At 41.5% G+C, this 25706-nt stretch overlaps 1 protein-coding gene across 4 annotated transcripts in view; it reads right to left on the bottom strand.

The window, feature by feature from the left end:
• ABHD2 (abhydrolase domain containing 2, acylglycerol lipase) overlaps window positions 1-25706 on the bottom strand; it is a 126874-nt gene that overhangs the window by 40452 nt on the left and 60716 nt on the right. For all 4 annotated transcript variants that reach the window (XM_023553037.2, XM_003413894.4, XM_023553038.2 and 1 more), the window contains 2 exons: window positions 10034-10209; window positions 2069-2236 (listed from right to left, as the gene is read on the bottom strand). In XM_023553037.2, coding sequence (XP_023408805.1) covers window positions 2069-2236; window positions 10034-10209 — 344 coding nt within the window. The remainder of the gene's footprint in view (window positions 1-2068; window positions 2237-10033; window positions 10210-25706) is intronic.

Raw genomic sequence — 25706 nt, 5'->3', positions numbered from 1 at the left:
ATGACTGAAGAATCTGGAATTCAGGTTCAGCCAGCTGCTCAAGGCTATATAGCTGGTGAGGCAATACTGGTTCCAGAGGCTGCCTTCTGACTCAGCCCCCTCTGATCACATCCCACACTGAGCCTACTCTTCTCTGTTCCCTCGACCATGAGACTCCCCTGCTCTGGTGTGGTGATGTCTCCCAATCTAACCTCCTGTGTCCCTGGCCTACAGCACAACTCTCTGGGGATGGGAGATCTGGCTATTCTATTAGTTCTGAGATGATACTGGAGGCTGGGGCAGTCATATGTAGACTCCAATTTTAGTTCTCCTACTTGCTGGCTCTACGCCCTTGCTCCAATTACTTCTTTGTGCCTCCATTTTTTTTCATGAGAATATTACTATCCGTCTTGTGCGCTTGCTATGGAGATGAAACGGACAACTGTGGTAGGTAAGACAGCAGCGCTTCGCCTGGCACACACAAGGTGCTCTCACTGGCGTTTCTGGTCTTCTTATTGGCACATCATGCTATCAGATAGTGCCCCCAAGTCTCTGACCCAGGCTCTGTGGCCAAGCCATGCTTCCTCATTCTCTACTTGTACAGATGGCTTCTTATGCCCAAGTGTAGGATCTTATCATTATTCTCCATTGTTTCCACTTTTGTTAGATTCTGCCTGTTTCTGCCTTTCGGGTCCAATTCTGGATTCACTCTTCCCCATGTACCTGTGTCACCTAGAAATCTGAACATTTGCCTGGATCTTCAAGCCACCGACTACACTGCTAGGCAAAACTGTTGTTAGCTGCTGTCGAATCAGCTGTAGAGTGGGCGTCTTTGGAGGGTGGCAGTGAGTGTGAAGGAGGAAACTGACTCGCAACACCACACTGCGCCTGGCACAGAGCGCCTGTTACACCCATACTTGTCCCTGCAGGAGACAACACCCTTGCTCATTACAAAATGGCAGCGTAAACTGGGGCAACCTTGCTAGAGGACAATCTGATAATACGCATCAAGAGCATAAAAAAATGTCGACTCCATAACCCATTCTTGGAAATTTACTCCAAAGTCATTAAAGAGAAGGAAAAAAATTTTACGTACAAGATATTTATAGCATCATTATTCAAAATGCCGAAAAACTCTAAATACCCTCAATGCCCTACAAAGAGGAACGGTTAAAAGAACTATAACAGAGCGACAGCAGCAATGTGGCTCTTAAAAAGATTAAACAGAATGACCACACATCTTTATGTTAGTTAGTGAGTATAACATAATGTTATTTAAATCAGCCACCACAGATATATACACTGTGATTGCAACTAAATAAAAACTATTTACACATAGATAAACATAGAATGGGATGATGAAATGAAGAAATAAAAAATTATAGTTACAGTAAGATTATAGATAAAATGTAGGCTATTTCCCATGAAAACACATTGCAATTTATTTGGCCATAAATATCCCAAATGTTTGTGCATATTTAGAAATACTTTATGTGTTTGTTATTTATGTGTGCGTATATAACTTGAAGGGAGAGAGAAAATAGAAGCAAGAACGAGCAGTCCAGAAGACAGAGCCTCAGCTACCAGAGGGCTTCAATTACAGTCATAAAGCATGTCTCTAACTATGAGATCCAGTTTCTGTTCTCAGCGAACTTGAAATCCAATGAGTCGCTAACGTGTCAGGTTCCCTTCCTGGTGACCTTCACGTGCCTCATTATCGCCCTGTCACAAGAGTTCTGAGGAGTGAGTGTCAGGATGACAGGGTGGTGAAGGGAGTGAGCCAAGCTGCCCAGTCTACTTGGCTCCCACCTCTGCTCTGACACTTATAAGCTGGGGACCTTGGGCAATACTTTATCCCGTGAGCTTCAGTTTCTGCCTCTACGAGATGGAAAGGCTGATGTGAGGCCTGGAATCATAAATACCCAATGCGGGTGGGCTGCTGTCATAGCGTATGCCCTGCCATCTTTCCTGCCCCACTTGTCCCTGCTCACTCTTGTAGACCAGGGACAGAAGCAGAAGTAGCAGTGCACTTGCAGTAAGAACCAGAAAAAGGAGGGACTTCACTCACTTGGCCGTGCCCTGTGCTTACCGTAGGTGAACATGCGTGGCGAGGTCAGTTCAATGTTGGGCAGGGCACCCAGGTGGTTCAGCACAGCGCACCGATAGCCATTTTTCTGGGCATAGTCGACGAAGGTGCGGATGTACTGCTTCTCACTGTGATTGGCAATTCCAGGGCAGATGACCATGGTGACATCATCTATAGGGTGGAGAAAGAGATCCCAATGAATCCAATAAATGGAGACATGATAACGGACACAATTACACTTCACTGACTTAGAAAATGGTAGGAGGGAACTTAAGGTATATTTTTCTACTTAATTCTCTGGGAAACACTATGTTTCCCTTCTAGCTGGAGTTGTCTTATCAAACATCATTTTCAAACCATCATTTCAGATCCATCATGGACAGATACTTTTGACGAACACAATAAAAACTACTAAAAAAATAAATGAAAAAAGGTATAAGCCTCAATATTTTTATTATTAGATTCAACAGACATAAAATTACTTTGTTGAATTGCTATACAAGTTTCCCAATGTTACCCTCAATTTCTGTTCTTGTCTCATTACAAACATAACAAATGATTCACAGACCAGCACTGGGCTGCGGACTACACTTTGAGAAGCACTGGTCTGCAGTATTTCAACCTGCGATTAGTTAAGGATTTCTAGCCTTTTCCTATAGGGCAAGTGGAAAAGATACTTCTTTGTGTCCTTAGCTCCTAGCACTGTTTGACACATATCCAGTTGCTGTCAACTCCCACTCATGGTGACCCCGTGTGTGCCGGAGTAGAATTATGTTCTATAGGGTTTTCAGAGGCTGATTTTTGGGAAGTAGATTGCCAGGCCTTTCTTTCAAGGTACCTATGGGTGGACTCCAACCTCTACCTAGGAACTCCTGTCTGACACGTAACTGGTGCTAAATGCTTGCTGAGTGAATGTTATGAGTGTGAAAAAAAGGAAAAGTAGTTTTTGCACAGATCCTTTTGCATAGCAATTTTACTTTCAGGTATTTATCCTACAGATACACTTGCACAGATATGCAGATATCCTACAGATATACTTGTGTTTAGTATTTTCCAGTACAGATTGTAACGGCAAAAGATTGAACACAACCTAAATGTCCAGAAAGAGGCATCTGGCTATGCAAGGAAATTATTGCATACCCAAATGATGAACTCTCATGTAGTCCTTAAAAATAATGAGACATCTTTACATAAACTGACATGCCTAGCGCCTGGAGTCTTAAAATCTTACATGCAGCCACCCAAGGCACAACAGTTGGTCTCTATTTGCCTGAAGCAACAGAGGAAGAAGAAGAAGAGTAGGAGGAGGGTATGGAATGTGTGCCTAATTGCCTCCACAAACAACTGCCACCTTTGCTATGAGACCACAAGAACTGGATGGTGCTCAGCTACCATTACTGAACAGTTTGATTAAAGTTTCTGTAGAAAAATCCTGATTAAAAGGGGGAAAATGTAGAACAGAATTTCAAATTCTCATGGACTCCATACTTTCCAGAGCCATGGAGGGTAGATGAATCCCTGAAACTAATGCCCTGAGATAATCTTCAAACCTTAAACCAAAAATATCCCCCGAAGAGTTCTTAAAACCAAACAATTGTCTAGTTTAACTAGTAAAAAATGTTTGCCTTGAGCATTGTAGTCTTTTAAGATCTATCCATATGGGATCAAACTGACAACAGCAACACAAAAGATTAGGCAGGAGATTTAGCGGGCAGCAAGTATATGTCAATGGGGGAGGAACAACTCACAAAAGGAGGGTAAGGATGGTTGCACAACTCAAAGAATGTAATCAATGTCATGGAATTGTACATGTAGAAATTGTTGAATTGGTGTCTGTTTTGCTTTTATATTCTCAACAGCAACAATAAAATTAGAAAACAAAAACAAAAAAACGGTATGGCAAGCTCTTCAACATATATTAAGTGGAAAAAAAAAAAGCAAAGTGTGGAAGAATTATGACATGCTACCATTTATGTGCAGGGAAAAAGATATCTAGCTTTTATAAATAAGGTCCCTAGGCAGCACAAACTGCGGTCAACTGCTGACCTCAAGCTTGACAGTTTGAACCCAACCAGTGGTGCCTCAGAAGAAAAGGCCTGATGATCTGTTTTCATTAAGATCATAACAAAGTCAAACACCTACGCTCATCCAAAGACTTCACCAAAAAAGTAAAAAGACCACCTACAGACTGGGAAAGAGTTTTTAGCTATGACATTTCTGATCAGCGCCTGATCTCTAAAATCTACATGATACTGCAAAAACTCAACTGCAAAAAGACAAATAACCCAATTAAAAAATGGGCAAAAGATATGAACAGACACTTCGCTAAAGAAGACATTCAGGTAGCTAACAGATACATGAGGAAATGTTCACGACCATTAGCCATTAGAGAAATGCAGATCAAAACTACAATGAGATTTCATCTCACTCCAACAAGGCTGGCATTAATCCAAAAAACACAAAATAAATGTTGGGGAGGTTGTGGAGAGATTGGAGCACTTACACACTGCTGGTGGGAATGTCAAATGGTACAACCACTTTGGAAATTGATTTACCGCTTCCTTAAAAAGCTAGAAATAGAACTACCATACGATCCAGCAATCCCACTCCTCGGAATATATCCTAGAGAAATGAGAGCCTTTACACAAACAGATATACGCACACCGGTGTTATTGCAGCACTATTTACAAGAGCAAAAAGATGGAAGCAACCAAGATGCCCACCAATGGATGAATGGATAAATAAATTATGGTATATTCACACAATGGAATACTACGCATTGATAAAGAACAGTGATAAATTTGTGAAACATTTCATAACATGGAGGAATCTGGAAGGCATTATGCTGAGTGAAGTTAGTTGCAAAAGGATACTTTGGAGAGCGGCATCTGGGGTCTTAAACACTCGCAAGTGGCCATCTAAGGTGCATCAATTGGTCTCAACCCATCTGGACCAAAGGAGAATGAAGAACAGCAAGAACACAAGGTAATTTCGAGCCCAAGAGACAGAAAGGGCCACATAAACCAGACACTACATAGCCTGACACCAGAAGAACTAGATAGTGCCTGGCTACAACCCGTGACTGCCCTGACAGGGAACACAACAGAGAACCCCTGAGAGAGCAGGAGAATAGTGGGATGTAGACCCCAAATTCTCATACAAAAGACCAGACTTAATGGTCTGACTGAGACTAGAAGGACCCTGGTGGTCATGGCCCTCAGACTTTCTGTTAGCCCAGGACAGGAACCACTCCCAAAGCCAACTCTTCAGACAGGGATTGGACTGAACAATGGGATAGAAAAAGATGCTGGTGAAGAACGAGCTTCTTGGATCAAGCAGGCACTTAAGACTATGTTGGCATCTCCTATCTGGAGAAGAGATGAGAGGGGGTCAAAAGCTGGCGGAATGGACACAAAAAGAGAGAGTGGAGGGAAGGAGTGGGCTGACTCATTAGGAGGAGAGCAATTAGGAGCATATAGCTAGGTGTATATAAATTTTTGTATGAGAGACTGACTTGATTTGTAAACTTTCATTTAAAGCACAATAAAAATTTCAGAAAAAGATCATAACGAAGAAAACCCTATGGAGCATTTCTACTCTGAAACACTGCGGGTTGCCATGAGTGGGAATCAACTTGACAGCAAGTAACAACAACCGGTTTATAAATGCATCCACTAGCTGTGGAAAGATACACAAGAAATTTAAGAGTCAGTACCAGTGGGGAAGGGCCTTGGGTGTGGAACAGAGGTGGGAGAAAGACTTACACTTTCACTGTATATTATTTAGTGCCTTTTGAATTTTCTACCAAGTGTGTGGATTATACTATTCAAAAATATGAACTCATATTTTTCTTTAGAAGAAAAGTAGCATTTAGGTTATTAAATCTGATCATTAATTTTCCTTCCAAAAGTTAAGATAAAAACAATGAAAAAATGCTTACTGCTGGTAAGGATATGTGAGTTAGTAAGCAACGTTACAATTTGCATAAAGAGCCTTTACAAGTTTATAAACTTTGACAAGTAATTCCAATTCTTGAAATCTTGCCTAAAATTTTATGATTGGGGATGCTTATCATAAAATTATTTATAGGACAAAAATGTAAACAATAACCAACCAGCTGCCATTGAGTAGACTTCAAGTCATGGCAACCCCATGAGTATCAGAGTAGAGCTGTGCTACATAGGGTTTTCAATTGCTGATTTTTGGGAAGTAGATTACCAAGCCTTTCTACTGAGGTGTCTCTGGGTGGACTCAAACCTCTAACCTTTCAGTTAGCAGCTGAGCACATTAACTGCACCACCACCCAAGGACCCCACCCATCAATAGAAGAATGGTTAAATTATGGTATGACCATATCAGAGAATATTAAGCAATCATTACAATTATGATTCTGAAGACTTTTAGACTTTTAAAAACATAAGAAAATTTACGATAGTGTACGTAGTAATTCAAATTTTAGACAAACGATGCATAGAACTGGAAGAAAACAAAAGAGAATGTTAACAATGGTATGTTGGATGGTGGTATGATGGGTGATTCTTGTTTTCTTCTTTAAATGTTACTGTATTTTCCAAATTTTCTAAAATGAGTACTTAATTCTTTTGTAGTCAGGAAAAAAAAAAGTAAAAGGGAAAAAAGGGCTGCATTTCTCAGTGCATCTAGAATGTAAATAGTGCCTTCCCTCCTGTACAGAACAGGAGGAAAATGTAGAACAAAAAATTAAATTCACAAAAAAAGACTAGACCTACTGGTCTGGCAGAGACTGAAGGAACCCATGAGACTATGGCCCTAAGACACCCTTCTGACCTGGAACTGACGCCACTCCTGGAGACCATATTTCAGCCAAACAATATACAGGCCCCAAAAATAAACAACAATACCCAAGAGAAATGTGCTCCTTTGAACAATCAATTATATGAGATCAAAAGGACAACATTTGCTCCAAAGCAAAGATAAGAAGGCAGGAAGGGGTAGAAAATCAGAACGAAAGGAAATGGGGAACCCAGGGCGGAAATGAGGAGAGTGCTGACACATTGTGGGTAATGAAATCAAGGCCATGAAACACTTTATGTACAAACTATTGAATGGCAGTCTAATTTGTTTCGTAAATTTTCACCTAATGCACGCCCGCGTGCGCGCACACACACACAATTCCAGGGCTTCCAAGAGGTGAAGGAACCACAACCCTTGTAGGAAAACCTGTCATGGTGGCTTGGGTACACTGACCGCTGGAATGTAAGCCCCATGAGCCAAGAGGTTTTGTTTGTACTGTCAATATTCATCCCAGTATCTACCGTTGTGCCTGGCACATACTAGGGCCTCAATAATTTTTTTTTTTTTTTTAAAGAAAAAACTGCCTTCCCCGGAGCCATCTTCATTTATCCTTCCTGCAGTATAGGTTAGGTCAGTGTCAGAGGTGGGGAAGGGGTGGGTGGGTACAAGAGAAAGACAGGAGCAAGTACAACAGAGAACCAAAGTTTTGATCTTTTCCAATTTCCCACCTTGGTCCTATTTCCGAGAAGGGAGATGGCCAAATTAAATTTTGTGTTTTAATTGTAGAAGAAGTAAAAGCATTCAAAATAAGAGAAAAAAAAAAAAATTAAGGAGTGTTATGGATTAACTGAGTCCTCCCAAAATTCGTGTTGTAAATCCTATCCTCTATGCCTGTGGTTATAATCCCATTTGGGAATCAGTTTCTTTGTTATGTTAATGAGGCAGGATTAATGTACAGTGTGTTTTGAGTCAATCTCTACAAAGTATAAAAGGAGCAGATTAAGTAAGTCAAGGGAGGGGAAGATAGGTGCCAAGCCACATGGAGATCTCCAAGAAACTAGGAAACGGAAGCTGAAGAGATAACGACCTTCCTCCAAAGCCGAGAGAGAAAGCCCTTCCCTAGAGCCAGCATTCTCAATTCAGACTTCTAACTCCTGCAAAAGATCTCTTTAAAGTGTTAAAAAAACAAAGATGTCACTTTAACGACTAAGGTATGCCTGACCCAAGCCCTGGTGTTTTCAATCCCCTCATATGCATGTGAAAGCTGGACAACGAATAAGGAAGACCAAAGAAGAATCGATGCCTTTGAGCCTTTGAATTATCATGCTGGTGAAGAACACTGAATATACCATGGACTGCCAGAAGAATGAACAAATCTGTCTTGGAAGAACTAGTCAGAATGCTCCTTAGAAGGGAGGATAGCCAGACTTTGTCTCACATACTTTGGACATGTTAACAGGAGGGACCAGTTCCTGGAGAAGGACATCATGCTTGGTGGAGTAGAGGGTCAACAAAAGAGAGGAAGACCCTCAAGGAAATGGACTGACAGAGTGGCTGCAACAATGGGCTCAAGCATAACAACAATTGTGAGGACAGTGCAGGACAAGGCAGTGTTTTGTTCTGTTGTACGTAGGTTCGCTATGAGTCAGAACCGACTTGAGGGCACCTAACAACAACAACAAGCAAACTGAAAGAAAAAAAACTTCTGCTTGTTAAAGCCATCCACTTGTGGTATTTCTGTAGTAGCAGCACTAGATAACTAAGACACTGGGTATATTAGAGAAATAAATATTTGAAAGAGCAGGTACAAGATTTACAAACACAGTATGGAACTTCCAAACTCTAAATCTATTCCTTCTGTGACTGTTTATTGGGAGCCTTTTCCTGGACTCTGGGAATTTTTACATTCTGGTAGATGGATAATAAACAATTATACAAAGAGGTTTAAAGAGCAATAGTTAGCACGAAGAAATAAAGCTGGATGGCGTAATGGGTTTACTGGGAAGCAAACACAAGGTAAGGGAGTCAGGGATGGTTCCTCTGAGGAGGTGACAGCTGAGCTGAGGCCTGAATAACAAGAAGGCAGCCATGTGAAGATCTGGGGAAGAGCATCCCAGGCAGAGGGAACATAAATTAAACCTTCATCACCAGCTACTTAGCAGTTTTAGTTACTTTAAATAACTGAGAGTTATAATATGTTTACTGGAATTTATCTGTACATATTTACTGAGCTCTTATGAAAAACCAGGTATCTCTGAATACTACAGAATTCAGAAGACATGCTCTCTTCTGGAAGAACAGACATAAAAAGAATGCTGTCCTCTAACTCCAGTTCCTCAAAAGTCTTCATTATCTAGCATTTTCTAATGAGTGTTTATTGTGTAAGTTAAGGAGTCCTGGTGGCGCAGTGGTTACACACTCAGCTGCTAGCCAGAAGGTTGGAGGTTTGAACCTACCAGCCGCTCTGTGGGAGAAAGATGTGGTAATCTGCTTCTGAATTACAGCCTTAGAAGCCCTATGGGATAGTTCTACTCTGTCCTGTAGGGCTACTATGAGTCAGAATCAGCTCAATGGCAATAGGTAAATGGGAATGCCAAAATCCAGGAGCAATGGAAACCAGAGCTATTGTTTCTGAGAAGTAGATGTTCCAGATCCTTGCATGACAAATATGACCTTAATGCATTTTTTGATCCATGGAAACCTAAGGTGAGCATTCCTTACAGCCTTTGTTACCCACTGTTAACCAACCAATAAAACCAACCTCCACTGTCTGGCTAAGCTTCAGCTTCATCGTCAGTCAAGTGGAGATGACAGTAGCATCTATCTCATGGGGTTGGTGTGAGGATTAAATGAGATAACAGTATATATAAAGCACTGAGAACAGTCTTGGCTTCTGTTGCTGTCAACCACAAAAGCCTGGGAGGGCCTGGACTCTAAGTGCTCCCTTGTCTCCTTACATCAAGAAGATTAAAATAATTGCACTCAGCACTGCAATCTTAAGAGCTTTACAAGATGCCTTTCAAGCAGAGCTAATCCCTGCAGGTTGCTCCCAAGTGACGAATCTCAGCTGATTTCCTAACAGCCCTGGGATGCAGTGTACAGAGCTGGTGGCACATGCATTTATACTGTGTTCCCTCCTCGGCCAGTCCTCCTTCTCTGAGTGCTGGCCCAAACACATACCCTAAACTAGCTCACCTCCAACGCAGTGCTCCGCCAAGGGCTCAAAGAGGTCGAAGGTAGAAGTCGCTCCATCAGCCATGGTGATGAATTTCCGTTGTCCATATGGGTGTGGTGACCTCACCCTTCCCATTTTCCCATACAAGGCTGTCTGGATGTGTCCACTTTTCCCCCAGATCAACGGTGGAATGTATCTAAGAAAGAAGGAGAGAAAAATCACTTTTCTCCATAGTCCTTGAATGTTGCTCTGCAAAACCTTTGAGCAAAAGTCTTTAATTGAGTTTTTTTTTCTGACAAATTCTGTACACTAAGTATAAATGTAGGATGACTATAGTTGGAATTGACTTGACAGAACTCAACCACAAGGAGTATAAATATGGGATAATTTTTTTTTAACCTTCCATCTATGTCATGATTTACCCCCTCCCCCTATTTATTAATACAGCCTGCATCAGATCAAGTTTAGAAATCAACCAGGGCATGCTTATATGGTGAGGATTCCAAACTTAAGAGTGTTAAGTAATTCAACACTGGTTATTTACATAATATAGATTAAAAAGAAAGCATTTATACCTTTTGAACACATTCTACTTGGCAGGGTTAGCCTCATTATCAAATGAGCTGATGTATATAAAATAGCTTGCACAGCACCCACGCTCACTAAATGTTCACTTCTTTCCCTTCCCCTCACAAGACAGGCCACAGCTGTAACAGGCTACTCCATTAGCCAAAAATCCTGCTGCTCACAGTTATACTAGGAAGGGCTGCAAATGGCTCGAAGAACCTTTGGAGTGTCTCGGGGTGGGGGCCCCATTGTCCACCCCAGAGAATGTGCTGAAAGGGCAGAGCGCTGTAAATATATTTGCTGGATTAATGAAGGGTAAAGGCTTGTTAGCCCAGGTGAGGCATGATGCCTCCATAACAACTGTCCTTTGTGAAAACACACAGTGACTCTTGTCCTTGATAGGAAAATGAAAAAAATCACCTACTAGTGCATGCCTGTGAAAACAAGGTGCTCCAAATTACAATTAACAAATGATAATCCTTCACCAGCACAGTACAAGATGATCTCATTGGCTGAAGTTGCTTTTGGTTTCTTTGAGGTGGCTTTTAGCCCAACCTTGACGGCTGGCCAGGACTTGTGTCCTACATAGATGAGAGCTGCATAATCCAAAACGGGCAATGGTATCAGTCCTTCCTCTGTATTATATCACAGTGGTGAGTGTTCTATTAATAGATTACCTTAAACTATTTGTGGACTCATTTTTCTTAAAACCAGCTGATTCCAGAAGCCCTTCTTAAATTAAGCCAGGTTTACTCTTTTCTGGTTTTATTTGGCTTAGTTTATAATTCATTAAATCTATACAAATTTAAGAGAAATGAAGCTACCATCTAAGTAAGCCAGTCCCCAGACAAGCTTCCTCTTTGCAGGGTAGGGAGGAGAGAGAGAAGTAAAGGGCTCGAAGTCACTGCCAGCAAAGCACCACAGATGCGAATATCAGTGCAGAAGGCGTGGCATTTGGAAAGCAGACGAAGGCATTTACGAGACAAGTCGACTATGACAGTAATAAAAAGCAAGACTATGACATAAAAATGTCAATTGGTCATTCAGATACCATGTAAGATTTAGATACAGAATTTATAAAGGGTTTCAGACTACCAAGTTGGACAACAAATTGTGCATTGGGGGAGGAGAGGGATCCAAGAAACCAAACTCCTGATAGCTCCTGAAGGAAAGTTAGAAGAGAGTTCTGTTAGATACAGATTAAAAACAGAAATATGCTAAGGTTAAAAATGTTAGAAGAATGGGTAGATTTCATATGACTTCTGATCTTGCAGAGAATACAGTATGATCTTACACAATATGGCTAAGAATAAAATAAAGTTTCCTTTTGGCTATTCATAGATGTCCCATGTGATGATGTGACACATGTGATCATCCCAATGGCATGCTCCTGGTTCAAGGTCGCATCGTCCTCTCTGAATCTTGGCAACAGCCCCCAGGTGGCCTTCTGGCCTCTAGTCTTGCTCTCACCTACTCTACTGTCTACCTGTAGCTAACAGAGGGATAATCTAATCACACAAACCGGGCCATAGCCCTCCATCTCCTGGTCTCTAGCTTGGCCTAGGAGGCCTGCCATACCCGGGGGTCCAATTACCTTTTTCTTTCTAAACTCAAGGAACCTGAATCACCTGCCAACTCCACCCCAAACAGGCACACCTTGTGCTGAGCTATTTTTGTCCTGTTTGCTTAATCTGTTTCTTCTGCCTAGAACATGATTTATACATGATTCCCTGGGGGATCTTGGTAAAATGTAGATTCTGATTCAGTATATCTGCTGTGAAAAGGCAAATTCTCAGCAGGGGTTCGAACCAGAAAGAACCGGTTCAAAGGCCTGGCCTGGAATGCTTTTGTCTTAGTTATCTAGTGCTGCTAGAAGAGAAATACCACAAGTGGATGGCTTTAACAAATGGGAATTTATTCTTTTACAGTCTAGGTTGCTAGAAGTCTGAATTCTGGGAGCCAGCTCCAGGGGAAGGCTTTCTCTCTCTGTCACCTCTGGGGTAAAGTGCTTGTTATCATCTTCCCCTTGTCTAGGAGCTTCTCAGTGCCAGGGCCCTGGGTCCAACGCTCCATCCCCAGCTCTGCTTTCTTGGTAATGCAAGGTCCCTCTCCTCTCTGCTTGATCCTCTCTTATATCTCAAAAGAGATTGACTCAAGATACAACCGAATCCTGTAGATGGAGTCCTGCCTCATTAACATAACTGCCTCTGATCCTGCCTCATTAAGATCACAGAGGTTAGGATTTACAGTACATAGGATAATCACATCAGATCACAAAATGGTAGACAACAACTCAATATAGGGAATCATGGCATAGCCAAGTTGACATACATTTCTGGAGGATACAATTCAACCCATAACAGCTCCCCTCTCCTTTCATACCCAATTTTTCTCCTGACCAGCTACTACGTGTCCTTCAAGTCTCACTTCTAATCTGGTTGTTGCCCCTTCTCTGGGCATATGTGGTAGTTTGTCTGGAAATATAACTCCCTCTGTGCACAGCTCATCCTAACATCCAGGTGGCTTGATTACAGTACTTTAAAGGGTCATGTCAAGCTCTCCTCTCATCCCCCAGTACAGGAGTCAGGGCTCGTTCACCTTTGTGTCTCTCCCAAGGGCACATGACACACATTAAGTACTTAGAGAAGACTTGCTGAAATGACCCACTAAATCTAAAAAGACAAATATATATATATTTAAAAAATGTTCTTAGTAGCCATCAAGTCAATTCTGACTGATGGCGACCCCACGTGTGCAGAGTAGAACTGCTCCGTATGGTTTTCAAGGCTGTGACTTTTTGGAAGCAGACTGCCAGGCCTTACTTCACAGCGAACCTTTTAGTTAGTAGTCCAGTGCCTAAAACAATGTGAATTTGTTGACTATAACACATAAGCCCACCTAATCGTATTCCCCATTCTCAAACCGGGGTAGGATAAAATTCTTGGGTTTGTGTGTGGGTAAGCAATCGCTTCAGGATCACCTGGAATTCTCTCAGTTCAGCGTAAGATCAACCACTCACAGTGAAAATTTCAGTCTTTGAAGTTTCACAATACCACCCACTGATGAAACACTGTTTTTAAAAAGTTCACAATAATACAACACCAGGGTTTACAAAATTGAGTTTTTGAACTCTACTTTCTGTGTTATGGTGGGGTTTTACTGTGTGTTTTTGTTTGTTCACGTAACTCAACCACAGACCACAAGAAAGAACTTAAAAAACAAACAGACTATTCACATTGTCTAAGTCAGGGAGGAAATGTGGAATAACAATAGAATATTGTGAAATTTATATAAAACATAAACACTTAAGAGATCCTACATGGAGGAATATGTTTTACTCTCACTACCTACGTGTGTGTCTGAAAATATAAAAAAAAAAAAAAAAAAATTTTTTTTTTTTTTTTTTTTTTTTAATATAGCTGCTAATAAATAAGTCTAAGCCATTCTTCCCGTCAGGAGCTACACTCTCTCCCTTGAATCTAGGCTGGCCTGTGACCTCTTTGGGATGACAGAACGTGGTGGAAGTTCTACTGGGCGCGATCTGGGCCTGGCCCCGAAGAGACCTGGAAGTCTCTTTTTCACCTCCTTGGAAACCTGGCACCACACTGTAAAGAAGCTTACGAGGCTACCCAATGGTGAGAGGCCATACAGAGAGGCCTAAAGTATGAGAAACGGAACTGAGAGCTGTGTGCGTTTAAAACTTTATGTTGCTGTTGTGGTTGGCTGCTGCCTAGTCAGCTCTCAACTCATGAGGACCCCACGCACAATGGAACAAAATGCTGCCCAGTCCTGCACCATTCCCATGATTGGCTGCAGATCAGAGTGCCGGGATCCATAGGGTTTTCACTGATTGATTTTTGGAAGTAGATCGCCAGGCCTTTTCTCCTAGTCTGAGTCTGGAAGCTCTGCTGAAACCTATTCAGCATTATAGCAACACACAAGCCTCTGCTGACAGACGTGTGGTGGTGTGGCTGAGGCACGCTGGCCAGGAGTCAAACTAAGGTCTCCAGTGTGGAAGGGCAAAAATTCTACCACTGCCCTCTTAAAATTTTATAGGTACTGTCAAATTGACTTCCAAAAAAGATGGACCAATTCCCATTCCCACCAATAATACATAAAAGTACCTGTTTTCCTCACCTTCATCAACATTATCAATCTTTACATTTTGGCCACTCTGATAAAGTAAGCAAACAAGCAAACAAAAAAAGGGTATCTCATTTTAACTTGTATTTCCTAAGGTTGATCCAATCTATGGTTAAGAAAAAAAGTTTCTTATTCGAATCTGCATTTCTCTAATTCATATGTTTATTAGCCAATTGTATTGCTCTTCTGTGAATTAGCATCTGTTCATATGCATTTTTCTATTATGTTGTGTATCTTTATCCTATTAATTTACCAGTATTATTTTATAACCCCTACATTTACATTAATCCATTATCTAGTGCATGTTGCAAATGTTTTGTCCCAGTTTATGGTATATTTTAACTACCTTTTCTCTCACATAAAGTTTATATTTTGCGGTGAAATTTGTTTTTTCTATGAAAGCTTTTGTGCTTTGTAATTTGTCTTAAGAAGAGCTACTCTAACACTCAATTGTAAAAATATTTTCCAATTATTTTCTATTACTCCTATAGTTTTTAAACATGTATGACCCTCAAGTCCATTTATTTTTGTTAACAACATGAAGTAAAGATCTAATTCGTTTTTTCTTCTAACAGATTAGTTGACCTTTGCACCATTTTTAAATGACCCCTCCTTCCCCTACTGATTTCAACTGTTATCTTTAATATATACCAAATTCCCAATTACATATTTAGATTTGTTTCTATATTCTCTATCCTGGTTCATCCATCTATTTGTCTATTCCTGCATCAATATGATACTGCTATTACAGCTTAAGGGAATACTTTGAGAGCCAGTAGTATAGGCCCCCTTTACCATCTTTTCAAGAATTTTCTTAGCAGTTTTTGAGGATTTTATTTTCCAGATGAACTGCAGAATTAGCTCATTTATTTCCATGAAAATTTTAGGTTTTTGATTAGAAACTTACATATTAACTGGGGAGAACTGACGTCTTCACAATATTGACTTATCCCATCAAAAAACATGGTGTATCTGTCCACTATTCAGGTATTTACGTTCTACAGTAAAACTTTATAGCTTTCTTCATGTTTACAAAATACTCAGTTTTCACTACACCAATTTGCACGCACTTGTGTGTGTGTGTGCGTGTGTGTGTGTGTGGAGCGAGAGGAGGGTAGGGAGAAGGAAAGAGAGAGACAGCAAGCCCTAGTAGTGCAGTGGCTAACTGAAAGGTCAGAGGTTCAAACCCCCCAGCTGTTCCACAGGAGAACCAAGTGGTGGTCTGCTTCCACAAAGATGTACAGCTTTGGAAACCCTATGTGGCAGTTCTGCTCTGTACTACAGGGTCGCTATGATTCCGAATCGTCTCGATGGCAACAGGTATGGTTTTTTTTTTTTTGGTATATATTCTTTGAGTTGAAGCATCTGGGCATGTTTTATTCCTAACTAACTCCCTGAAAGCAGGGATGATGTCTTCCGCTTCCTTAATAATTTATATGGTGTTTTGTCCAATGTTGTGCTGTGGCCAGTGGCTAATAAACACTTGTTAACTAAGAAACAAGCTAGACCAAAGCAACATACAGACATTAGCCTGTCCTTGTCTTCTGAACCTATCTATAACCACCATCTGGCTTTACTAACAGAATTGCCCAAAGGGAAAGACCTCAAGGGAAAACCTGGACACCCCCTATGCCGTTCCCATTGACATACACACTGCCTTTGGGAAGATGGAGTTCACATCACCAAGGACAGAAGGTTGCCGGTCTCTTGGAGAGTTGACTAATGTTCATTTTTGCCCTAAATCAGTGGGTGGCCAATTCTCCCTTATAGGACCCTGAGTCCCTTGGTTGTAGATGAAATCACTTTATGGCTATTAACCTAGACTTAGCTGTTATTCCCTTTGATTCTTTCTGCTACCTCTCTACCAAATTAGCACAGGGCTGGGCACACAGTCGGTGTTTAGGATATGTTGTCTGAGTTTGAGCTCCTGCAGCCCCCAGCGCAAATCCTTTCTAACCAGTGGATTGAACATCCATCAGCAGCTACTCCTTGGCATTTAAGGTTTGTATCAGACAGGGTGCTTTGGTAACAAAACCCAACTCTAGCTAACTTAAGATGAGAATGTATTAGCAGGATGCTGGGGTGCTCAATAAACAGATGGGACGCTGGAGAATCAGGTTTGAAAAGAGGGCCAAACCCATTCCCACCAAGTCGATGCTGGCTTATAGCAACCCTATGTCCCATAGGATTTCCAAGGCTGAAATCTTTATGGGAACGGACTGCCACATCTTTCTCCTGTGGAGCTGCTGGTCGGTTCGAACCACTGACCTTTCAGTTAGCACCATCAGGGCTCTTCCGAAGAGGGCAGAATCCAGAAAAGATTCCAGGGGTCCACTCCAGGGATGTGCTCCAAGCGACTGCCATCACCACCACCTCCCCCTCTCAAGAGTCAACGTCCCAGGAGGAGGGCCATGTCCAGAGCAGTGCCTGTCCCTTGGCTGCTCCATGGCAGTGAGAAGAAAGGATGCCTTGAATTTCAGAGTTGAGTGGGCAGGACACCTTCATTTATTATCTGTATGCAACAGGAGAGATCATTCCCAAAGGGAAATTTGTGTGCCCATAGAAAAGAAGAATGCATGCTGGGCAGCCAAAAAGTGACAAATGTCTTCTTCAAGGTTTTGCGCTACACTTGTCTTTGATTAAAGAAGCTTCTTTAGTGCCCCTGAAATCCAAATACCCCATCAAACCATATTGTTCCCATCTAGTTCTTCCAAAGTCTCCCCCTTCTCCCTATCTCTGTCCCCAACCCTGGTCCCAACTCTTAGTATTTCACCTACTTCTCAAATATACTTACTCATGGGCATCTGCCTCACCTATAACGCAACGTAGGTCAGAAACAGGAGACCTACTTGCTCAAGTGTTTCTCTTCATATACCCATCTTTCTGAAAAGCAAATCTGAATACACCAAAGACTTTGTTTTTTTTAAAGGCAATACCTGGTAAAGTAGAGTTTTTAAGACTACTAGTCAACGATCTTTACTGGTATTAAAGCAGCATGTTTTGAACCCATTGCTTGGCCCCATCGTTTTGAATCTCGGCCATTTCCTCTCACTCTTCCATCTCTATCTGCATCTCTACCTCTGACATTAACCACTTCTTTTTTTTTAAAATAAAATAACTGGTTAGTATGTACTATCAGTCTTTTATTCATTTCACAATGGCTACTGGTAGAAAGAATCAACTCAAAATAAAATTGGCAACAGTTAAAACTGTATGCAGTATAATTTAGTTTTGTCTAAAAATCGCCAGAAGAATCCAGTCTTCATGAAAACATTTCAATCTGCAAAATTTGACCTAAAGAATTGGATTTGGTAGAAATAATAACCACATGAGAACACTCTATAGCAGAAGCTATGGTCAGTAGTACCATATCATATGGATGAAACAGTTGATCACGGAACCCAAGCTTTGCAGTCAAATTTAAATTGAAAACAAACTTAAAGAAGATAAAATTTAACTGTATCGTATTAGAAAGTCATCATGGAATCAAACTGGCTGAATAGAATTTGTTCCAGAAAATATTCTGTCAAAGAAAACCCATTCATGTTAGAGTAACTCTGATAAAAATATTTGTATTCAAAATGTGCTTGGGTTCAAACTCTCCTGAACTTTTCCCAATGGGAGTTCAGGTGGTTAGAATACCATCTTGCATTCTATTCCTACAGGTTTCTCCCTCTCGCCTACTCTGAGATAAGGGACTTGAGATCAACAAAGGAGATACTAGAAGCTGAAAAGTAAGGAAGTGAGTGGGGCAAGATTCCAATATAAGGTCAGCTCTGGGGCTATGAGGGGAGACACTGGCAGGCTGCTTGCGGAGGTACCCTGTGACCGACTGAGTAGTCTTACTTTTCCTCCATAACAAGAAAATACTAACCTCATCACTTTCAAGTATATTCCGACTCATAGTGACCCTGTAGGACAGAGTAGAACTACCCCATAGGGTTTCCAAGGCTGTAATCTTTAGGGAAGCAGACTGCCACACCTTTCTCCTGTAGAACAGCTGGTGGGTTCAAACTGCCCATCTTTCAGGTAGCAACTGAGTGCTTAACCACTGACCCACCAGGGTTCCTCAAAGAAATATTAGGGCTCATGATTTCAGAGAAAGAAGGAATGGGAGGGGATAGTTACCATACTTAGATTATCTGGAAGAATGAGATAAGTACTAAGGCAAAGGCTCACAGTAGCTGAGAAATATCCTCTGAAGTGAAAACCTGGGCCTCTCCCTTAGTGACTTAAGACAGATGAGGATATTCTCACAGGACCTTTAACAAAGGATGTTAGGGGTGTTTGAGGTAATAAGCATGGGTCTATCATTATGACTTTATTTACCTTCTTCTTTGAACAAATGGAAACCCTGGTAGCGTAGTGGTTAAGTGCTATGGCTGCTAACCAAAGGGCCAGCAGTTTGAATCCGCCAGGTGCTCCTTGGAAACTCTATGGGGCGGTTCTACTCTGTCCTATAGGGTCACTATGAGTTGGAATCGACTCAACGGCACTGGGTTTGGTTTTTGGTTTGGTTTGAACACATGGCCCTGGTGTCTGGTTGCTAACTAAAAGATCAGCAGTTTGAATCCACCAGCCACTCCTTGGAAACCCTATGGGGCAGTTCTACTCTGTCCTACAGTGTCACTATGAGTTGGAATAGACTTGATGGCAATGGGTTTGGAATGGGTTTTCTTTGAACACAAACAAAAAAATACTCAAACCCACTGCAGTCCAGCTGATTCTGACTCATGGCAACATCATATGTTACAAAGTAGAACTGCTCCACAGGGTTTCCTTGGATATAATCTTACAGAAGCACGTCACCAGGCCACTGGGTGGCTTTGAACTGCCAACCCTTAGGTTAGTAGTCAATCACAAACCATTTGTGTCACCCAGGAACCTTTTTGAACACAAAGCATGATCAATAAACTGTCACTTTATTTATCTATAGAACTTCACAGTTTTTCAAAGTCCTTTTTGTATTTGATCCCATTTGCCTTTGATGACAATTTTGTGAAAAGAGCAGATGTTGGCAATGGAATTTTACAGCGAAGACCCTGAGTTAATGGGTTGGCCGTAGTCATAGTGCTAAATAATGGCAAAAGAGACTTCAACTGAGGTCTTCTATTTTTTTTAATTGAACTTTAGGTGAAGGTTTACAGAACAAACTAGCCTCTCATTATGTTTTGTGACACTGGTTAACAACCCCACGACATTTCAACACTCTCCCTTCTCGGCCTTGGGTTCCCTATTATCAGCCTTCCTGTTCCCTCCTGCCTTCTAGTCCTTGCCCCTGGGCTGATGTGCCCCTTTAGGCTCCTTTTGTTTTATGGGCCTGTCTAATCTTTGGCTGAAGGGTGAACCTCAGGAGTGACTTCATTACTAAGCTAAAAGGGTGTCCAGGGGCCATATTCTCAGGGTTTCTCCAGTCTTTGTCAGGCCAGTAAGTCTGGTCTTTTTTTGTGAGTTAGAATTTTGTTCTACACTTTTCTCCAGTTCTGTCCAGGACGCTGTATTGTGATCTCTGTTAGAATAGTCAGTGGTGGTAGTCAGGTACCATCTAGTTATACTGGACTCAGTCTGGTGAAGGCCATGGTAGTTGTGGTCTATTCCTCCTTTGGACTAATCTTTCCTTTGTATCTTTAGTTTTCTTTATTCTCCCTTGCTCCCAAAGGGATGAGACCAGTACAGTATCTTAGATGGCCGCTCACAGGCTTTTAAGACGCTCCCCCACCCCAGGCGCTACTCACCAAAGTAGAACGTAGAACATTTTCTTTATCAATTGTGATATGCCAACTGAGCTAGATGTTCCTGGAGACCATGGTCCCTACAGCCCTTAGCCCAGCAATTAGGTCCCTCAGAGGTTTGGATGTATCTCTGGAGCTTCCATAACCTTGCCTTGGACAAGTTTTGCTGGCTTCCCTAGCATTGTGTACTGTCTTACCCTTCACCAAAGTTACCACTTACCTATGGTCTATTTAGTGTTTTTCCATCCTCACCTCTCCCCTCCCTCACAACCATCAAAGATTATTTTTTCTTGTGTGTAAACCTTTTCATGAATTTTTTTAGTAATGGTCTCATACGATATTTGTCCTTTTGTGATTGACTTATTTCACTTAGCATAATGCCCTCCAGATTCATCCATGCTGTGAAATGCTTCACAGATTCATCATTTTTCTTTATTGCTGCATAGTACTCCATTGTGTGTATGTACCATAGTTGGTGTATCCATTCATCTGTTGATGGGCATCTAGGTTGTTTCCATCTTATGAACATGGGTGTGCACGTGTCTATTCGTGTGACAACTCTCATTTCTCTAGGATATATTCCTAGGAGGAATCATATAATATTTCAATATTTAGCTTTCTAAGAAAGCTTCATATCGTTTTCCAAAATGGTTGTATCATTTTGCATTCCCACCAGCAGTGCTTAAGAGTTCCAATCACCTTGCAGCCCCTCCTACATTTGTTATTTTTCTGTTTTTTTTTGATTTGTGCCAGTAATGCTGGGGTGAGATGGTATCTCACTGAGGCTTTGATTTGAATTTCTGTAATCGGTAGTGATTGTGACCATTTCCTTATGTGTCTGTTAGCCACTTCTTTAGTGAAGTTTCTGATCATTTCCTTTGCCCATCTTCTAATTGGATGATTTGTCTTTTTGTTGTAGAGGTGCTAGATTTTCCTGTAGATTTTAGAGATTGGACCTTTGTTGGATTTGTCATAGACAAAATTTTTTTCCCAGTCTGTAGGTTCTCTTTTTACTCTTTTGGTGAAGTCTTTTGATGAGCATAAGTGTTTAATTTTTAGAAGATCCCAGTCATCTAGCTTATCTTCTGGAGTGTGTGTTGTTGGTTATGGTTTGTATCCTGTTAATGCCATGTATTAGGGCCTCTAGCATTGATCCTATTTTTTCTTCTATGGTCTTCATTCGTTTTTGTGTATGGTGTGAGGTATGGGTCCTGTTTCACTTTTCTTTGCAGACAGACATTCAGTTTTGCCAGCACCATTTGTTAAAAAGACTGTCTTTTCCTCTTTTGGTGGACTTTGGCCCTTGTCAACGATCAGGTGACCATAGGTAGTTGGATTTTCATCTGGGTTCCCATTTCTGTTCCATTGGTCAATGTATCTGTCATTGTACCAGTACCAGACTGTTTTGACTACTGTAGTTGTATAGCAGGTTCTGAGATCAGGTAGTGCGAGTCCTCCTACTTTATTCTTCTTGACTTCTCTCACTTTATTCTTCTTCAATACTGCTTTACTTATCTGGGGCGTCTTCCCTTTCCATATAAAGTTAGTGATTAGTTTTTCCATCTCTTTAAAGAATGTTGTTGGTATTTGGATCAGGATTGCATTGTATTTGTAAATTGCTTTGGGTAGAATTGTCATTTTCACAATGTTGAGTCTACCTATCCATGAGCATGGTATGTTTTTCCATCTATGTAGATCTCTTTTGGTTTCTTGCAGTGGTGTTTGGTAGTCTTCTTTGTATAGGTCTTTTACATCCCTGGTTAGATTTATTCCTAAGTATTTTATTTCTTTAAGGGGCTATTATAAATGGTATTGTTTTCCTGATATCCTTTTCATTGTTCTTTTGATTGGTGTACAGGAATCCAACTGATTTTTGTATGTTTATCTTGTATCCTGCTACTCTGCTGAATCTTTCCATTAGTTCCAATAGTTTTCTCATGGAGTCTTTTGGGTTTTCTATGTATGGTATCATTTCATCCACAAATAGGGACAGTTTTACTTCTTCATTACCAATTTGGATGCCCTTTATTTCTTTTTCTTGCCCTACTGCTCTAGCTAGGACTTCCAGCACAATTTTAAGTAGGAGTGGTGATAAAGGACATTCTTGTCTTGTTCCTGTTCTCAAGGGGAATGTTTTCAGCCTCTCTCCTTTAAGAATGATGTTGATTGTTGGTTTTATATAGAAGCCCTTTATTATGTGGAGGAATTTCCCTTCTATATGTGTTTTATTGAGAGTTTTTTCAGGAATGGGTGTTGGACTTCGTTGAATGCCTTTTGTGCATTGATTGAAATGATCATGTGATTCTTTTGTTTATGTGGTGGATTATGTTGATTGATTTTCTAATGTTGAACCACCCTTGCATACCTGGTATGAACCCTACTTGGTTGTCATATATTATTTTTTTGATATGATGCTGAATTATATTGGTTAGAATTTTGCTGAGAATTTTTGCATCTATATTCATGAGAGATATTTGTCTGTAATTTTCTTTTTTTGTGAGGTCTTTGCCTGGTTTTGGTATCAGGGTTATGCTGGCTTCATAGAATGAATTTGGACGTATCACATCTTTTTCTATGTTCTGAAATAGTTTGAGTAGTACTGGTGTAAGCTCTTCTCAACTGAGGTCTTCTTGACCACTAACATCTAGTGCTTATTTGGATTATAAAATAAACACGATGAAAAATCGATCCCTTCATTCCAGACACACCTACAGTCTATTAGTCGTCCTTTTAAAATGTTACATTACCTAGAATCAGTGTAAATGGGGCTTAACCAAAAAAACAAAAACAAAAACAAAAAAACCAAACCCTTTGCTGCCAAGTTGATTCTGACTCATTGCAATCCTATAGGACAGAGTAGAACTGCTCCATAGGGTTTCCAAGGAGTGCCAAGTAGATTGGAACTGCAGACCTTTTGGTTAGGAGCCATAGCACTTAACCACTACAGCACCAGGGTTTCCAAATGGTGCTTAGCAGACCTTAAATAGTCAATGGCCAGCCTCTAGCTTTAAAAGTATATCAACTTAGCGTATGCATATATTCTAGTGCTGGCTATTTTCAAGGCTATCACCAACCAGGGGCTTTTCAGCAAAAAAGAGAACCGGGTAATTATTTCTCACATAGATCTGGTTAATGATAGGACCTAGTGAATGAGCGCTTCCGAAGCCAGAGCTGGCAATAAACAGGAGGAAGGAAAAGCACTAAGATCTGAGTTCAGGGCTTCAGTAAGTACAGTGACAGCCAACGGGAATCATTTGAGAATGACCCCGTTATCCCATTTTAATTTCTGCTCTTTTCTCCTCAGGCTCATTCTGTCTCTTAGTATAGTAGGGTTGTGTCTCACCATAGCTTGGGTCTCAAGCTAAAAGGTGAAATGTGACTGTGGTCAGATTACCCACTGCACATCCCTCGGGAAGGAACCAGAGCTTCAAACAGGTTCTAAATGGTTCAGTCATGGCTGATGGAAACAAGGCAGGACTTCAAACTGGTTCCAAGCAGTTCAGTCATGGCAGGTGGAAACAAGGGCAGTGTTAGCATTGCATAGCAACCAAATCTTTTGGGCTTTTGACCCAAGTCGGAAACAGGCAGTGGTGCCCTGCTCAAAGATGGTGGAGGACCACATGGCTTTGAATGTGTGTCACTTGCCAGAGTCCTGCCAAAAATTCAATCTCCAGCATTGGGCTCATGCTCCTCTGAGTGGGCAGATAGGCAGAAGAGGCAGAGCAAAACAGTGCTTGTCTCTTCTTCTCTTTCTTGATGTATAGAGTTCAATCTGCATAAGTTAAATGTGCATATTTTGCAACTCTACTGTATACTAGAAAGAATATCAGGGTAATAATTAAATATTGTAATGTTAACACAAAAATAGCAAGAATTCATTTTCAGTACCCCCCTGCCTATAAACAGGCTGATGCAGGAGATTAGATCATGGGCAGGACTGTGGAGAACAACACATTCACAGTGGTGTGGTCAGCCACCTTCTTCAAGTGGGGCACTGCTGCCTATTTCAGACTCGAGACAAAAGCCAACAAGCAAGAGATGTGGTTGCTGGTCCCCGGACCTTCTGTTGGCCCAAGTCTGGAACCATTCCCAAAGCCAACTCTTCACACAGGGACTGGACTGGACTATAAGACAGAAATGATACTGGTGAGGAGTGAGCTTCTTGGCTCAAGTAGACATATGAGACTATGTGGGCAGCTCCTGTCTGGAGATGAGAAGGCAGAGGGGGACAGTAGCTGGTTGAATGGACAAGGGAAATACAGGCTGGAGAGGAGGAGTGTGCTGTCTCTCGGGGCGGGGGGGAGTAACTAGGAGTACATAAAACCAGGATTTCCTAAGGAGTACATAGCAAAGTGTATATAAATTTTTGTATGAGAGACTGACTTGATTTGTAAACTTTCACTTAAAGCACAATAAAAAAAAAAAAGAGAGATTTGGTTGCTACGCAATGTGTCCACTGCGGTTGTTTCTGCCGGCCATGACTGAGCCACTGGAATTGGTTCAAAGCCCCGCCTTGTTTCTGTCAGTCATGACTGAACCATTTAGAACTGGGTTCGAAGCCCTGGAAGGTACACACTGTCTCTTGCTTGCTGAGTGGAGCCCAGGCAGCTCTCCTCCAGGGCTGGGCGGATGGCTAGAATTTCAGCTTAGCGCTATCTGACATTAGTGGCTTGAGGCTATGGGCTGTGTTGTGAGACAAACAACACACACACACCCCTTTAAATGCGAGGCTGCAGCAAGATGCTCCCTGTTGCAGAAGGAGGGGCACAGAGGCACTGGCAGTGCCAGAGGGGACATGAGGCTCCCAGCTCTCCCGCTTGGGGGCTTGTGCTCCTCTGAGTGGGGAGACAGGCAGAAGGGCCAGCACGAGCAGAAGGGTGCTTGCCTCTTTTTCTCTTTTTTGATGTACAGAGTTGACTTTGCATAAGTTAAATGTGCATATGATACAACTTCACTTATACCAGAAAGAAGTAGTGGGCAATGCGTCAGAAAGGCAAATGGGGTGGCATTCTGGGGAGACTTAATCCCATGGCTGAGAAATACCAATTTAACTCAGCACATGATGGGGACCCTAAGGTTCCAGGAGAGTGGAGACATTTCTGAGCATCCAACCTCCGAGTCAGGGGCTGGCCTAGTCACTTCTCTCATTTCATCTCCCCAGCAACCCTGAGCGATGGTATCGCCCCATTTTGCAGACGAGAAAAATGGAGTCTTGACTTGCCTGCTGTCACAAAGCCGGGATTAGAAGACA

Source organism: Loxodonta africana, chromosome 13 (assembly GCF_030014295.1).
Source record: "Loxodonta africana isolate mLoxAfr1 chromosome 13, mLoxAfr1.hap2, whole genome shotgun sequence".
Lineage (NCBI taxonomy): Eukaryota > Metazoa > Chordata > Mammalia > Proboscidea > Elephantidae > Loxodonta > Loxodonta africana.
Note: the sequence above shows the minus strand (reverse complement) of the source record. Positions and strands in the feature narration are given on the sequence as shown.